General features: G+C 36.1%; 1 protein-coding gene across 1 annotated transcript in view; it reads left to right on the forward strand.

The window, feature by feature from the left end:
* Positions 1 to 8,780: 8,780 nt before the first annotated feature.
* Positions 8,781 to 18,520, forward strand: part of LOC145668214 (neuroendocrine convertase 1-like) — a 165,049-nt gene continuing 155,309 nt past the window's right edge. The window contains exon 1 of the mRNA XM_081735868.1: positions 8,781 to 8,965. Within this exon, the coding sequence (XP_081591994.1) occupies positions 8,828 to 8,965 (138 nt within the window). The 5' untranslated portion in view covers positions 8,781 to 8,827. The remainder of the gene's footprint in view (positions 8,966 to 18,520) is intronic.

Raw genomic sequence — 18,520 nt, forward strand, 5'->3', positions numbered from 1 at the left:
TATAGGGGTCTATTCCCTATCATAAGACAAAGGCACATTTGTGCACCCCTTTAAAAATTTGGGAGGGGTACTTTGGCCCACCCCTTATCTTATGATAGGAAATGAACCTATATACATGACCATATAACCATATAAGGTAATAGAACCTCCTCAAGCATTTGGTATCATAGTACAGGTCTCCAATATGTACCACTATAAATTTGGATGGTCCACATCGTTCCCTTTTCATAGGTAAAGAACTACCAAAAATCAAATTTCGGAGGTTATTGACCTCTATTTAGCATGTTATATGGATATGTACAGAGATTTATTACCTTTATATGTTTATGTTCCCTTTTAAATTTGGGAATTATCAAATAACAAAATTCGGTAAACGTTTTCTAAGCCCCATTGTAGATGTTGATGTTCCTCTTATGACCAAATATTCAAAATTTAAATGTTATTGACCGGCTTTATTATTGAATAAGTACAGGATTTATTACTTTTTCATAAGACACAGGTGTATTTGTGTACCAATCTTAAATTTTGGAAGGGGTACATTTCTTATTGTCGTATCAATAATTGGTAATTGGATAGTATTTCATTCATTGGGTAAATCGTTAGGATCACGTGATCGGTTATTGACCTATGATGGGATTAGGAGTCCAGGACATTGGTACATTGAAACTTTGTAGGATAATTTGATAATGCGTCATTGGTTTTGATTATTCCCGCCAAATATAAACGTAAGCAAGACGTTGTACCACGTGATTGTTCTTGATGAGGTAGTGTACAGGGATTCATTTCCTTTGTTGTGGTACTTCTTAAGTTTGAGTACACACACACACTTCTAGAAAACAGTTGGTTCTACTCAGGTAAACAATTGACGGACATTATTGACCTTATTGAACATATAATGATATGATTAACTCTAAGACTTAGGTATATCAAGAGAAGTATTCTTTAAATTTGGGAATGGTGATAAACAGAATTTTAACATAAGGTGTGAAATTTGAAACAATACATTGAACTTTAGTCACAGCTCATAGTCTAAGATCATTGGTGGTGATTGATTTGAAATCTGATAGCTAACCTTATTGAATCTTATGATTCATAGACGAAAGGCAATACATGCTACAACAGTTTAAAATTTAATCATAAGGTGATGTAATCTGACACTAGCAAAGTTATTGTTAATGCAATTTGATTGGATGATCACTATCTTTCCTGCAATCTGATTGGTTGATCACTATCTTTCGTGCAATCTGATAGGTTGATGAGTTTTAAATCTTTTTCTGCATTCAGTTTTGTTTTAACATTTAAAAAATTTGAAACTTTGGTTTGACATTTTTTCGTTTCCAAATTTTTTGTTTAAATTTTTTTGTTTCGAAATTTTTGTTTGTTTCAAAATTTTGTTTGAAACTTTTCGTTTGAAATTTTTGTTTGAAAAATTTTTGTTCGAAAATTTTGTTTAAAATTTTTTGTTTGAAATTTTTCGTTTCCAAATTTTTTGTTTGAAATTTTTTGTTTCAAAATTTTGTTTGAAATTTTTTTCGCTTCAAAATTTTGTTTGAATTTTTTTTTGGTTTGAAATTTTTTGTTTGAATTTTTTTTTCGTTTCAAAATTTTGTTTCAAAGATTTTTGTTCTAAATTTTTGTTTTCAAAGTTTGAGTTGACATTTTTAAAAGTTTGTGCACTTATTAGTAAAGAACTGGAACTGTTTAGAACAAAAACCTTTGACAACATTGTGGTGCAATAGTACACATCAGAATATGGGTTTGTACTTGAAATGAAAAAACACAATTCATTGAAATGGATCATTTTATTACACTCCACATACATCCATACCAGATAGTGGTTCTGGATATTGTCGATACAATGTATTTTGAACTTCTTGCACTAGTTTGTCTTTAGCATATAATTTTAATTCCAGTTGAAGTCTTTTAAGGTCTAATGCAATATCAATTGGTGGAAACTCAATGTCCATTTGATCACAAATAAACTGTTTATCAATACATGTATGCACCCAAGAACGATGTTGACAACCATCACAATATCTAGATACATGTTGTACAATATGCATAACACATTTTTCAAAATAGTACTTTTTCAGGAATATACTAGTTTTGTTGCACACTTCCACTGCATGTTTCACACACTGAAATACGCTGATGAATTTGTTCCATTCCGTTTGTGTTAGATACACCATATTGCGAGGGACATGAAATGTACTCTTTTTACGTAACAGCACCATCTTCTCTTCGAGGACTGTACGCAGCACCACTTCATGATTTGAGCCTAATGATTTGACTATGGTCACATTTAGCTCATCATGAAAATAATCGTTCATTTGGTCGATTCGTGCCATTCTTCACAGGTCAGTTGTACACCAAATTGTTCTGCTTTGCCCAATCGAATCACAGGTTCAAATGTTTTAGCACTGATACCAATCATCACATGTTTTGTTTGAAATATATTTATTGGATAATAGCTTGCGAAGATGAACTCTTTATCGTTAGAAGTACACATCTTTCCTCCTGAAAAGCACTTGCTCAAATGATTTCGTGGGATGACACTGTATTTGCTGGTTTATAGTTATTGCTGACGTCATTGGTAAGGAATGTGCTGACGTTTGAATTCATGATTTCATCACAGTTGCTGACGTCATGCCGACCAACCAAATTCATACAACTACGGCTGACGTCATTGGAAAGAAATGTGCTGATTCATGATTTCATCACAATGGCTGACGAATCTGGCTGTGTACTAAATTCAAGTTGATGACTTCGACCCAAGAATCCTTTGTAACATAAAGATACAGATCCAGTATTTAAGAAACGCAGCAGTTCTTCTTGTTTTGATGCTTCCATGGGTAAATATCTTGCTGGTAAAATTATATTCTTATCATTTTCAAGCTTCACTACGATTCTTAATCCAAACTTTGTAGGGATCATTTGGCTAGCTAAGATTCTATAAGGTACATTCTGTTGTAAATCGGTAATTTTGGTAAATGATTTCATCACATCACGCGTGTTTAGAAACTGCAGACAAGTAGCCATGATGACGTTATCATGAATACTAACTCGAACGATGATGCAAAACTGATGACGTTGCATTATCATGTTCTGACGTGCACCACAATGTTGCCAGAGGTTTTAGTTCTAAACAGTTCCAGTTCTTTACTAATGAGTGCACAAACTTTTAAAATGTCAAACAAAAATTTCAAAAAAAATTTCAAACAAAAATTTTCAAAAAAAATTTGAAACAAAATTTTCCAAACAAAACTGTTCAAACAAAATTTTTTTAAACAGAAAAAAATTTTGGAAACGAAAAATTTCAAACGAAAAAATTTTAAACAAAAAAAATTTTGAAACAAAAATTTACAAACAAAAAAATTTCAAACAAAAATGTTTTCAAACAAAAATTTCAAACGAAAAGTTTCAAACAAAAAATTTCAAGCAAAAAAATTTCAAACTAAAAAAATTTTACGTTTCACGGTTAACCGTCAAACTTTATCCGGTTTTTAACTATTCGATTAACAAATAAACGGTTTTGATCATATTTATCAGTGAGTGCAAAATGTTGAACGAAACCAAGATTTTTAAATGTTAAACAAAACTTAAAACTGAATACAGCAAAGATTTAAAACTCATCAACCTATCAGATTGCACGAAAGATAGTGATCAACCAATCAGATTGCAGGAAAGATAGTGATCATCCAATCAAATTGCATTAACAATAACTTTGCTAGTGTCAGATTACATCACCTTATGATTAAATTTTAAACTGTTGTAGCATGTATTGCCTTTCGTCTATGAATCATAAGATTCAATAAGGTTAGCTATCAGATTTCAAATCAATCACCACCAATGATCTTAGACTATGAGCTGTGACTAAAGTTCAATGTATTGTTTCAAATTTCACACCTTATGTTAAAATTCTGTTTATCACCATTCCCAAATTTAAAGAATACTTCTCTTGATATACCTAAGTCTTAGAGTTAATCATATCATTATATGTTCAATAAGGTCAATAATGTCCGTCAATTGTTTACCTGAGTAGAACCAACTGTTTTCTAGAAGTGTGTGTGTGTACTCAAACTTAAGAAGTACCACAACAAAGGAAATGAATCCCTGTACACTACCTCATCAAGAACAATCACGTGGTACAACGTCTTGCTTACGTTTATATTTGGCGGGAATAATCAAAACCAATGACGCATTATCAAATTATCCTACAAAGTTTCAATGTACCAATGTCCTGGACTCCTAATCCCATCATAGGTCAATAACCGATCACGTGATCCTAATGATTTACCCAATGAATGAAATACTATCCAATTACCAATTATTGATACGACAATAAGAAATGTACCCCTTCCAAAATTTAAGATTGGTACACAAATACACCTGTGTCTTATGAAAAAGTAATAAATCCTGTACTTATTCAATAATAAAGCCGGTCAATAACATTTAAATTTTGAATATTTGGTCATAAGAGGAACATCAACATCTACAATGGGGCTTAGAAAACGTTTACCGAATTTTGTTATTTGATAATTCCCAAATTTAAAAGGGAACATAAACATATAAAGGTAATAAATCTCTGTACATATCCATATAACATGCTAAATAGAGGTCAATAACCTCCGAAATTTGATTTTTGGTAGTTCTTTACCTATGAAAAGGGAACGATGTGGACCATCCAAATTTATAGTGGTACATATTGGAGACCTGTACTATGATACCAAATGCTTGAGGAGGTTCTATTACCTTATATGGTTATATGGTCATGTATATAGGTTCATTTCCTATCATAAGATAAGGGGTGGGCCAAAGTACCCCTCCCAAATTTTTAAAGGGGTGCACAAATGTGCCTTTGTCTTATGATAGGGAATAGACCCCTATACATAACCATATAAGGTAATAGGACTTCATCCAAGGAAATAAATTGGGCCAAAATACCAAACACGTGGTACAACGTATTGCTTACGTTTATATTTTGGCAATTTGTACCCCTAAAAGGGAACGAGGTGGACCACCCAAATTTATCATAATACATGTTAGGGTCCAGTACTATAATACCAAATATATAAAATGAGCAATTTCTAAAATTTAAGGGGTGGGCCAAAGTACCCCTCCCAAATTTTTAAAGGAGTGCACAAATGTACCTATGTCTTATGATAGGGAATAGACCCCTATACATAACCATATAACCATATAAGGTAATAGCCCCTCATCCAAGAGGATAAATTGGGCCAAAAGACCAAACACGTGGTACAACGTAATGCTTACGTTTATATTTTGACAATTTTGTACCCCTAGAAGGAAACGAGGTGGACCATCCAAATTTATCATAATACATGTTAGGGTCCAGTACTATAATACCAAATGTTTAAATTGGGCAATTTCCAAAATTTAAGGGGTGGGCCAAGGTACCCCTCCCAAACTTTTCAAGGGGTGCATTAATATACTCATGTCTTATGAAAGGTAATGGACCCCTGTATACGCCCATATAACTATATAGGATAATAACACCTCATCAAAGGGGATAAAATCGACCAAAAACCAAACACATGGTATAACGTATTGCTTACGTTTATATTTTGACAATTTTGTACCCCTAGAAGGGAACGAGGTGGACCACCCAAATTTATCATAATACATGTTAGGATCAGGTACTATAATACCAAATGTTTAAATTGGGCAATTTCCAAAATTTAAGGGGTGGGCCAAAGTACCCCTCCCAAATTTTTAAAGGAGTGCACAAATATACCCATATCTTATGAAAGGTAATGGACCCCTATACATGACCATATAACTATATAGGATAATAACACCTCATCAAAGGGGATAAAATCGACCAAAAACCAAACACGTGGTATAACGTATTGCTTACGTTTATATTTTGGCAATTTTGTACCCCTAAAAGGGAATGAGGTGGACCGCCCAAATTTAACCTAATACATATTAGGGTCCTATACTATAATACCCAATGTTGAAATTGGGCAATTTCCAAAATTTAAGGGGTGGGCCAAGGTACCCCTCCCAAAAATTTAAAGGGGTGCATTAATATACCCATATGTTATGAAAGGTAATGGACCCCTGTATACGCCCATATAACTATATAGGGTAATAACACCTCATCAAAGGGGATAAATTAGGTCAAAAAACCCCGAAATTTGAATTTTTGGCAATTTTTTACCCATAAAAGGGAACGACATAGACACCCAATACTGATAGAGGTACATACTATGGTCCTAGGCTACCATACCAAATTTTTAGATTTGGCAATTTCCAAAATTTAAGGGGGGTGGTCCTATGTACCCCTGCCAAAATTTAGGGGGTGGGCCAAGGTACCCCTGCCAAAATTTAGAGGGGGTGGTCCTAGGTACCCCTAGGTCATTGACCCCGGGCCAGGTCATTGACCTTTCACCCCGGTCATAAAAGAGAGTGAGGATGAGTCATTCGCGCCAACGGGGGGGACTACTACTCCCTTCTTCAACAGTTGACAATTTCATGTTCTGTCAAACTCGCTCATAGCGTTAAGAAATACAGGTTTTATTGACTATTTTGGTATTCTATCTTAGATGTTACATGTTTCATATTTATATAGAATGGGTCTGCGTCATAGATATATGTATACTGAGAGATCGGATTTCGTCTGCACGTGCACGAAAAAAAAAAAAAATAATAATTGGGTGAAGTAATTTCTACATTTGTGACTGAAATTTTGGGAGTTTCTCCGGGGGGGAATGAATTTTCTTCGGGGGGACATTCCTCCCCGGGCTACTCTCTGAATTCATCCCTGTCTGGGATGATGTGACACACCCAGATCTCACCTCCAGTCACAATCTGATCAATGCGCGAGTGGTCTTTTGCTTAAATGCAGTGATCGCGGCAGAAGAGTACAACATGAGAATGCTGAAGCTCATGAACAGACACGACAAATGTTTAAGTGAATTTAGTGATTCCCATTATGTAGAAAAGTGAAAAGAGCTTCAGATATGTAACAGAGTTGTTTTTCAATAAATATTATTTTTCATTTTGTATAACTAAAAGGTTTCACTTTCTGGATGACCCTCGTATGTATATACAGCGTGCATCATTTTATTTCCTGCAATTAAGTTAGACGTAATAAAATTTATCTCAAAATGTATAGGTGTACATTATTTTCATTAATTTCTTTTTCTGTAATAATTTTTTAAAACGTACAGTATAATACACTAAAAATTTTGAAGCGTGTAGTACAAGACATAAACATTTATAAAGTCCTAGACCTAAAGATCGTTAGATTTGAATAAGTATGAGTTTTGCTATGAAGAATGTATTTTTAGTGGTATGAGTGAGGCAAGACGTGAGTAACTATAGAACTCCGGCATATCCAGCTTTTTTGTTATCCGGCCTGCCCTTCCGCAGGCACATAGCCAAGGGGGGTGTCCGGCTCCCCTTCGAGACCAGAAATAAAAAAAAATAAATAAGGATGAAACAAAATGAAATGAGAAAAAGAAGGATCAGCGTTAAAAATAAACTACAGGAAGCTTTTGATTACTCTTTCTTCTGAGGAAATTTGTATTACTTGCAATACATGGTTGCGAGGTGAGCGATATTTCCTGGAAGAGTCAGGGAATTTGAAATTTCTAGAAAAGTTGCGGAATTCTCAGAATTTCTGCTACTAGTCAGGGAGATTTCAAACTTCCGAAGCATAGTGCCGTTGTGTAACAGCGTGGACATTCGTCATCACATGCTTGCAATATCGAACATGTTATTTCAAAAACAATTTTCTACTGTTCCTTTAACCTGTCATTTGAAACAGATAGTAGTTGACGGAATAATAAAAACAAAAATATATATGTGGAATGAAAGTTCTGTTAACATTTGATTCAACAGAAAAAGGAACGCAGATATTGCAAAATATTTTACAAGACATTATTGAGTATGTACTTTTTATAATAGTGAATATGTACTTTTCATAATAGTTGCGAAGAAAATTGTTATATTTGAATGAACAGAGGAAGGATGTAAATATTATATAATCTTTTTCAATACTTTTTTTTTTAAATTTTACTCGAGATTTCTTCATAGTTTATTAACATACTAACCAACATATCCTCACAAACCAATATATGTTGATAGTAAAGTAGTTTAGATTGATCGAGCTCCTGGGCCTTCAGAATGTCATGTCACCCCCCCTCCCCCGTTACGAAATCCTGGATAAACGAACCAATATATGTTTGAGTAAAATTGTTTAGAATGATCGAGCCCCTGGTGTGATGATCACAGTATTTCATGTCATGGACTACCCCCCTTCACGAAATGCTGGCTACGTACCTGCCTTCCGCCACATTACGCCGGACAATCCGGAATTACTGTATTTAAGAAACCCATACCGATACCTAAAGAACAGTAGGCGATTTAATGATAAGTTGGGTGCTTGGCAGAAGTAAAACATTATTATTATTATTATTATTATTATTATTATTATTATTATTATTATTATTATTATTAATAATAATAATAATAATAATAATAATAATAATAATAATAATAATAATAATAATAATAATAATAATAATAATAATAATAATAATAATATTCCCAGTACATACATTTAATGAATGCGTAGCTCAGTAGGATAAAATAAATCTAAACCAACTCTTAAAGCTTGCAAATTTCACTATTTAAGCAGTTACGTAAAAAAACGATAACAGTTATCTTAGAAGGTAAAACCTACTTCCTGCTTTGGAATGTGAAGGAAGTTGTTTTTCCTCTTTTACATTTAGTCTTTCTGCTGATACACTTTCGTTTCGTAAAGTATAATTAATCCTCTAAAAGGAAAATATGAAGAATGTTTGTATCTATATTTACTTTTTTGTGGATTTATTCGACATTAGTGCATTGCGATTATTATGTAATGGAATTTATCGGAGATGATGATGAACTATCAAAGGTGGCTGAAGAATTTGGCTTTTCTCTGCACTCAAAGGTAAAGACCAAACACAAGAAATTTAATTGCGGTGTGCTTGATGTTTTGATTGTTTTCTTGTCATATTTGAATCCAGGGAAACGAAATCAATCGTGGTCTTAATTTACTGCACTATCAGGGCAATTATATTTTGTGATTTTTCACTCCAGAAATAGAACCTAAAATCTCTTCCAAATAAGCAGGAAGTGAACTTCATAGCTTCAATTAAATGTGTTTTTAGCTAGATTGTGGTTTATCTACGTAAGTGGATAAAATTAACAATGATTGTAGTCAGTGACGTATTTAAGACGGGGCCTCCGAAATTTTATTTACTATATTAAAATAAATGAAATATCTTGTCGAATTTTCACATTTCGAGGAATAAAGTTAGCAAAGACCCCCGAAACAAAATCGTAAATACGCCACTGATTGTAGTATACGCTTGACTTCCAAAATTTGTAGGTAAAAATTGTAGCTACAATAAAACCTAAGTTGGTGGTATCACAGAAAATGAAAAAAAAAAAAAAAAACGTTATAAAACACACATTTTTACATGGTTACAGTGGAATTTTACTATATTTACACAATGGATCTGTGGAATATATTTCTGACCGTTTGTTCCGATAAAGTTCAAAGAAATGGGATTACGTTAAGCTGTAGGTCCACTTCAAGTTGTGTATACTTGCATATGCCCAGAGGGGGCGTTAGGTGCGCGCGGGACCTAGTGGCAATAATGACCCCCCGGGGCCAGAGTACTGGTAAAAATCGTCGAGCGCCGACATTCTACTTGTAAAGCCGATAAAGCAGTAAGCATCTTCCTCAGCTGCTTGACTTTAGTTCCTGTGTGTATGCGTGTGTGATGTGCTTTTGTATCTACTTCTTGGACGAAAGATGCTCAGAACGCGGGGCCTGGGGCAGTTGCCCTATTGGAAACCCCCAAACTCTACTTCTACACATGTCCATTCATAATTGTATCTCCTGTTGGAATGCATGCAATTGTACTTTGGGAAATTATATTAGGCCTATGAAAAATATCAAAAAACAAATATTTTATTCTGATTGTTGGAAAGGAAAGATAATTGTTTTGATTATTGAAATTTATATTTTTACTCCAATACAAAATTGTTCTTTTGAATAAAGACACTAATTAAGCTTTTCAATCATAGCTATTTTGCCAGTGCCATATTTTGTGGGCTACCGGGTCTACCGGTGGTAGCATAGATAATTAGCAAATAAAGTTAATATGATATAAACTAATTTATATTGATAATTTTATACTTTAGTGTCTTCTTCCCATGTAAAAGACTCTTCGAAATGTATGTATTTAGAAATATTCACTAACTTTTTTCACGTGCTCTGTCTCACTTCCGTAACTTATTTTCAATCTGTCAACGCAGCAGGAAACCTCCTCTAGTTACTCAACTGCAAGAAGCATCGCGTAGTTATCAATGCGTTCCACTTCCTTCCAGTGGCGTATTTTATGGGCAACCGAGGCTACCGGTAGTTGCCCTGCAACATTAATAAAGTAAGTTAATATAACATGTATAAATTAATTTTTTTTTTAAATTAAAATAATACGTTTACAGTTTATTATCTTCTTTTCCTGGTACTAGTTTATATTTTCGCAAACGTGAATACGTACTAAGACAGCCGTTAACGCTTAGAATGCAATGCCTATCGCTTTCGGAGACACTGATGATTTAGCAACCCCTGGGATACCGCAGTCGTCTGCCAGCAGAGAGAAACGTGTAACTGTTTGCTTACCCACATAACAGTGTGCTAACGAGCCACGGGTTGGAAACCAAGCAGGAAGCAGGTTTCCTCTCTGTGGATCGGTTTCCGTAGGTAGAGCGAGTAAATCGAAGTTAAGAACAATAGCATAGCAACCACTCTGGGGTTATCTGACAATTTCGGGGCATCATTTCGAAGCGCTTTGCGTCAATGCAATGCAAAATTTGTGTTTCACTTTTCGATTCTTGTTATTGTAGTTATAATTACTTATTGCGTTATTTGTTTTGAATTGAATTAGCTGATTTTGCGCCAACCGTTACGAAATGATGCCCACAGGCAATATTGAAGGTTGGATAATGTGTTAATTTCTATTACTCTGGTGAGCATTGTGAGTAGTACCTAACGGGAAAATGAAATGCTACGAAGAAAATTATCAATTTTTATTTTTGTTACAATGTAAATTGATTATAGAACGTTTTTTTTTTTTAAGGCTAAAATCAATACACTAATGGATTTAAGACCAAATAGCAAAATCACAATGCATATTTCGTGATGCAAATTCATGAACAAAAAATATTGTGTGGGATAACCGGGCATATTCCGTAAGCGTCTGCGTTAACACAACGCAAAATTCGCATTTATGGGGCGTTTACACATAGTCGATTTGCGTTCGATTCAGTTGAATTGACGTCACTTTCAACTTAATCGACCGTGTAAACAGGACTTCAACTTAATCGCTTGTTGATCGAAAGCGACTAATCGACTAGCAACTGAATTGAAAGACGTTCTATTTTCTGTGGTCGATTCTATTTTCTTCTGCTATAACACCGCAAATTGTACCAATTACTTTTTGCTTGGACATCTTTAAACTTGCCAGTCGATTTCGAATCGACCAGAGGAGAGCGAGATGACAAGCAGCATTCAATTTCGGTTGAAACAATTGAACACATCCATCGATCTGATTCGGCCTAGTTGCTTCGATTTAGCCGTGCGACTAAATCGACCAAGTGTAAACGCCCCATTAGGTAGCGATAATGGACATAACAATTATAATGACTGTCTGCACTTTTGTGTTACTTTGCTATACTCACAATTTCTGCGAAGACTGGTACGGAATAACAACCAACGTCAGTAATAGAGGCGACTCTTGAGGGAAGTGACATTGGTAAATATTTAATACTTTATGAATGCAATCCACGAGAAGTTAACTGCGCAAATGTATGATGGAATTTCATTTACGGTTAAAAACGTTAATTGTCTCAAAGTAAAAGTTCAAACAAAACACACCAACAACTTTTTGTTCATTGTTATGCATATTATTATTATTATTATTATTATTATTATTATTATTATTATTATTATTATTATTATTATTAACAATATACAAGTTCAGTAGTAGTCCATGGCTTCGAACGAGTATGAGCCACTGCTTCCTTCAACCTCCACCCGCAGCGTACGAACGGGCTAGCAAGTAACACCAGTTCTCCTATAGCAGGGTCTCTCAACCTGGGGGTCGCGGAGATAGGTGAAATTGATTAATATAACTAGAATCTAATACCGAAAACTGTTTTTAAATGTTCTTTTGAATTTTGTTCTGATAGGCATATTTTTGTTTTTATACATACTGTTAAGAATAGAAAAAAAAGGTCTACTAAACATTTTTAACAGATGCAGAGTTGTTTAAAAATTAAACCATAAATTATAAGCGGGTTGCTCCAAGAGGATGTGATAAAATGGGGTTCGTGATAGGAACTAGGTTGAGAACCACTGCTCGAGAGTAGTCGGTTTACGAGAATGACAACCAAGGATGTTATAAATAGAGGATCTGCCCATATGTATCTTCATCCTATTAAATCGATGAAGCCAAAAAACAACCGAGCATCGGCATGTCTGATTGGCTACTCTCGTCTCTGCCATCATCTGATTGGCTACTTTCGTTTCCGCCATGATTGTTGGCTCAAAACATTGCGATCCTATTGGGCGGAGTGGGCAGAGTAGGGGTGGCGAAACTGTGACGTATGGCTTCAGGATTTTGTTGTAAGGGCAGATCCTCTATTTTATAAGATCCTTGATGACAACGCATTTTGGGCGGGAGTCTCTGGGAATTGTCTCGGATATCTTGAACCTCTTTCCGTAGCGGTTTGCGTCAAGGCAATTCAACTTTTGTGATTTAGAATATTTTCTGATAGTCGACAGTTATAATTGCTTCTTTCATTATTTATGTTACGTTGCAAAGGCTCTTAGAGACTGAGGGTCCTTTGTTGCTAATCGCCTATTTCAGCGTTCTTTATAACTCGCACACAGTGACCCACCCACGGCGGTCTAACGGGGCCGAAACTCCCTTAAAACATCCTAATTCTACATATATTTGCACATTTTCTCAATAAAATTGTATTTGCTTAACAGGGAAATGGTTGATGTAGTATGAAAAGTTTTGATCTTATGCTTCATCTGTTCTCTTTATATTACAAGAGACCACGACGGTTCAATGGCAAAGCGTTCACTCCTGGTGCATGGGGTCCCTGGTTCGAACCCCTCTCACACCAAGTGAACTCTGTGGTGGACAAACACTGTGTGCATGGGTTTTCTTGGGGTTCACCCGCTTCCTTCTACTTTCTTCATTCCTCCATTTCATTCATTTCACATCACCATCACAGTCTCCTTTAGCCTAGCAGCCATAACGTGGGACATTAAACTTAGATTTCATTTCATTTTTTCTTTCTGAATTACTATTATTTGTTTGCTTTTTTGTTTGATAGAAGTGTTTTTGTGCAGCAACGAGGCTACGTGAGACAGACCGACAGGCTAAGATAAAATCTAAAACATCGTAATGCGTTCAACCTCTCCCACCGAAAATCGTCCAGGGACCACGTCCATCAAAGACACACGTTCTAGCGATTAGACCAGCAGGAAGGGTATAGGCGTTACTAAAGAACTAGGACCAACTAGCAATTACTCATTACTAGAAAGAGGACGAGTTATCATTATTAAATAATAATAAGGATAATATACAGGTGTTATATGCCTAAAGGTTAGTGCAGCGTTTCCCAACCGGTGTGCCGCGAATAGACCACTGGTGTTGGATTTGTTATGGCAACATTTGTGCCGAGTTTTGTTCTTCTTTTGTTTTTCTTTTGTTCTTCGCTCGCTCGTTTTGTATCAGCTGTAGTGCAAGTGCTAATGTTAGAATAAAAATAGTATTTTTTGCCTTCTATAATATAATATTAACGTTTTATAGTAACATCTGGCGACCGTGACAGGACTGAAAAACAACTTAAATAATGGAGAAGGCAAAAAGAGTGAGAACAGTGGCGAGAGCTGTATTTACAAAAATCGCAAAAAATGTGGAGCAGTGTTGTAATGCCGCGAATGTGAACATTGACGAACTTAAAGTGAACTTTGAATTATTGGAGGATAAATACAGGGCAGTTGATGAAGCACACAATGAATACATTGAACTGTTATTAAAAGAAGAATTCGAAGAAGAAGATTTGGTTCAGGAAACAGAAGCACAAGATAAGTATGTTCTGACATTTTATAGTCTTCGTACGAAAGTTCAAGAGTTGATCGATAAGCATGCATCAAATTCAACTCGTGATACAGACAGTGTTTCGACAGAAGGTAAGAAACGGGGTATTAAGTTACCGGTAATTGAATTGAAGAAGTTTGATGGCGACTTAAAGAATTGGTTACCGTTTTGGAGTCAGTTCAATCGAATCGATGCGGACACGAATATTGCAAACAGTGACAAATTTCAGTATTTAGTTCAGGCCACTCTACCCGGTTCAAGAGCACGCCAATTTGTTGAAAGTTTCCCGTTATGTGAAGAAAACTATCCGAAAGTGATTGAAGGTTTGAAGTCACGTTTCGGTCGTGAAGATACATTGGTAGAAGTGTATGTGAGGGAACTTTTAAAACTGGTGTTAAGCAATTTGAACAGTAATAAGCAATTAGAACTCAGTGCCTTGTACGACAAAATTGAGTCACAATTACGAGCATTAAGTACATTAGGAGTGACGACAGACAAATGCGCAGCAATGCTGTACCCACTAGTGGAATCGTGTTTACCTGAGGAACTTTTGCGAGCATGGCAAAGGGGAACTACGAACTATGGAGAATCTACAGTGGAAAATAGACTGGAAAATTTAATGTTGTTTGTGAGAAAAGAAGTTGAAAGTGAAGAGCGAATAGCACTTGCAGTTGCAGGCTTTGATTTGAAAGATACTTCCAGTGCGATAAAGAAAAGGAAGGATCGAAGTAGTCCCACAGAAACTGTTCCAACAGCGGCAGAGTTAGTTAATTGTAAAGGTGACCCAGAGAAATGTATTTTTTGTAGTGATTTTCATGTTACCGAAGAGTGTTCGAAGGCACGTAACTGGTCTTTCGAGGAAAAAACAAAGGTGTTAAAAGCGAAGGGTTGTTGTTTCAAATGTCTAAAACCGGGGCACGTTAGCAGTAGATGTAGAGTAAAATTAAAATGCGCCAAGTGCAAGGGACAACATTCATACATTATGTGCAAGGGACCAAAAGGTAACAAGGGAAATGACGGTACAGTGAAACAAAGTGTAACGAAACCGGTTATTGAAAATACATTAACTAATAACGTGTATGCCGAAACGTTTTTGCAAACATTAGTTGTAAAAGTAAGGGGTCAAGAGACAGAAAGGGAGGTAAGAGCAATTATAGATACAGGTTCCCAACGATCGTACATTCGAACAGCTACCGCATTGGAAATGGGATACGAAAGTGTTAAAAAAGAAAGTGTTATGCATGCACTCTTTGGAGGTATTTGTTCTGCACCTTATGAACATAGTTGTTATCAAGTTAGGTTGTATAGTCTGAAAGGAGATTATGCATGCAATTTTGAAGCGCTGAACCAAGATACAATATGTAGCAATGTGACGTCAGTGGTTGAAGGTCCTTGGATACGGGAGTTAAAAAATTTTGGTGTAGAAATTTACGACAGGAACCCTGGCGCGATAGAAATTTTAATTGGTTCTGACATTGCAGGAAAACTTTTTACTGGGAAAAGAATTGTGTTGAAGTCCGGATTGGTAGCTATGGAAACATTGCTTGGTTGGGTTTTAATGGGCAAAGTTAAAGTACGTGGTGATGTTAAATTCTCGTCTATGGCAACGATGTCCATGTTTTGTAAAGAAGCATCTATAGCGGATTTATGGCGGTTAGATGTTCTTGGTATCACAGATCCTGCGGAAAAGAAGACAAAATTGGAAGCTCAGCAAGCAGTAATGGATTACTTTAATAAGACCGTAGCTATTAATGAGGAGAAGAGGTACGAAGTAATGTTACCTTGGATAGAAGGACATCCTACACTTCCTAGTAATATTGAGATGTGCAAAAGAAGATTGAATACACTTATTGCTAAGTTGAAGAAGGAAAACCGTTACGAAGACTATCAACAAGTGTTGAATGAGTGGATATATGATGGCGTAATAGAAGAAGTTCCACCAGAAGAAAAGGATAGAGAAGGGCATTATTTACCTCATCGCCATGTAGTCAAGGAAAGCAGTACGACGAAAATACGTCCCGTCTTCGATGCATCAGCCAGGGAGAAAAATTATCCTTCATTGAATCAGTGTTTAGAGAAGGGCATTAATTTGATCGAAATGATACCCTCAATTTTGATAAAGTTTAGGTTAAATAGAATCGGAGTTGTATCCGATATCAAGAGAGCATTTTTACAAATTAGTGTTTGTAAAAGAGACCGTGACTTTTTGAGATTTTTGTGGGTTGACCAGGAGGGAAACGAAAAGATATTTCGTCACAAGCGTGTAGTTTTTGGTGTGAACTGCAGTCCATTTTTGTTGTGTGCAGTGATAGAACATCATCTTAAGTTAGAAATGGAAAAACAAAGAGAAGGAAAAAGCCAATATTCCAGAGAAGTCATCGCTCAGCTTTCGAAGTGCTTTTATGTGGACAATTGCGTTACCAGCCTAAGGAATGAAGAGGAGCTTCATCACTTCATTAATGAAAGTACCCAAGTAATGGCGAAAGCTGGATTTGAGCTGAGAGGGTGGGAGCACACTTCTTTTGGAGAGATGGAGCAAGACAACGGAGTACCAGTCTTAGGTCTACAGTGGGAAACGAAATCTGACACTTTGGCAATAAGACCAGAATGCTGCGACGGGTTGATACCAGAAGTTCTTACTAAGAGGGTTATTTTGTCGTTTGCAAATAGGATATTTGACCCCATAGGGATTACTTCTCCAGTGACGTTGTATCCAAAGATCCTTTTGCAAGAAATTTGGCGATTGGAATTAAGTTGGGACGAAGAAGTACCAGGGGCAGTAAGGAAGAAATTTTTACAGTGGGTAGGTGAATTGCCTTTGTTGAAAGAACTTTCATTTCCTAGATGTATCCAAGGAGATTCAGAAAATTGTAGTCTACATGTGTTCTGTGATGCAAGTGAAAGAGCCTATGCTACGGCAGTTTTTCTTAGAACTGTTACAAGAGAAAACATTAATGTGCAGTTAGTACAAGCCAAGACAAGAGTTGCTCCTATAAAGAAATCAACCATAGCAAGATTAGAATTATTGGCAGCTACTATTGGTGGGAGACTAGCTACTTCTGTGATTGAGGCCTTGAATCTTGAAGGTATACAGATTTATTATTGGACAGATTCTACAACAGTTCTTGCATGGATTATACGAGATGAGCAATGGAATACTTTTGTTTGGAATCGAGTGCAAGAAATCCGAAAATTAAGTGAAAAGGAAACTTGGCATTACGTACCAGGAACCATGAATCCGGCGGATTTACCATCGAGAGGATGTACTTCAGAACAACTGCTTGAGTCAAAATGGTGGGAAGGTCCTTCGTGGCTGCGACGACCCAAGGAGGAATGGCCAGAACAGAAGTATGAGTACAAAGAAGAAATCATTACGCAGGAAAAGAAAAAGACGGTCTCATCAGTTATGCTTAATGTTGGAAAGGAGGACAGTGACTGGTATTATCGGTATCCTTCCAAATACGAAAAATTAGTTCGCATAATAGGTTGGATGAAAAGATTTATTCATAATTGTCGTTCTAAGCAAAGAAGAAGCAACGAGTTGTCTGTTGAAGAATTGTTGTCAGCAGAGAAGACAGTTATTAGACTTGTTCAAACAGATTCCTTTGAGGGTGTTGGCGACAAGAATTTGAAATCTTTGTGTCCGTTCGAAGACAATGACAAACTCATCAGAATAAAAACCAAAATTACAGAACTTTCAGATGTTGAAACCTTCCGTTATCCAGTTGTGTTGCCAAGCACACATCCAGTAGTAAAAATGTTAGTGTACGATAAACATGTGGAAGCTTGTCACGTTGGTGTTCAAGGTTTGTTGAGTCTTCTTAGGGAACAGTTTTGGATACTCAAAGGAAGAAAAACTATTCGATCTATAATAAAGCAATGTGTCATATGTAAACGATATACTGCCAAGAAGTTGGAACCAATCCCTGCAGCTCTACCCGAAGATAGAATCAGAGATGCAGCAGTGTTTGAAGTAACGGGAGTGGACTTTACCGGACCAGTTAGACTACGAGATGGAGGAAAAGCTTGGATTTGTATATTTACCTGTGCAGTATATAGAGCAGTGCATTTGGAGCTTGTTTCCGGATTATCAACGAGTGACTTTCTTCAAGCCCTTAGAAGATTTATAGCGCGTCGAGGCCGTCCTTCGGTCATTTACAGTGACAATGGCACGAATTTTGTTGGCACAGAAAATTTATTGGGCAGACTGGATTGGAAATGTATAACGTCTTTTGCAGGTGTGAAACGCATCAAGTGGAAATTCAATCCACCCAGTGCTGGTTGGTGGGGTGGATGGTGGGAGCGTTTAATTCGAT

The sequence above is a fragment of the Thermobia domestica genome, chromosome 1 (genome assembly GCF_964235325.1).
Source record: "Thermobia domestica chromosome 1, izTheDome1.hap1.1, whole genome shotgun sequence".
Taxonomy (NCBI): domain Eukaryota; kingdom Metazoa; phylum Arthropoda; class Insecta; order Zygentoma; family Lepismatidae; genus Thermobia; species Thermobia domestica.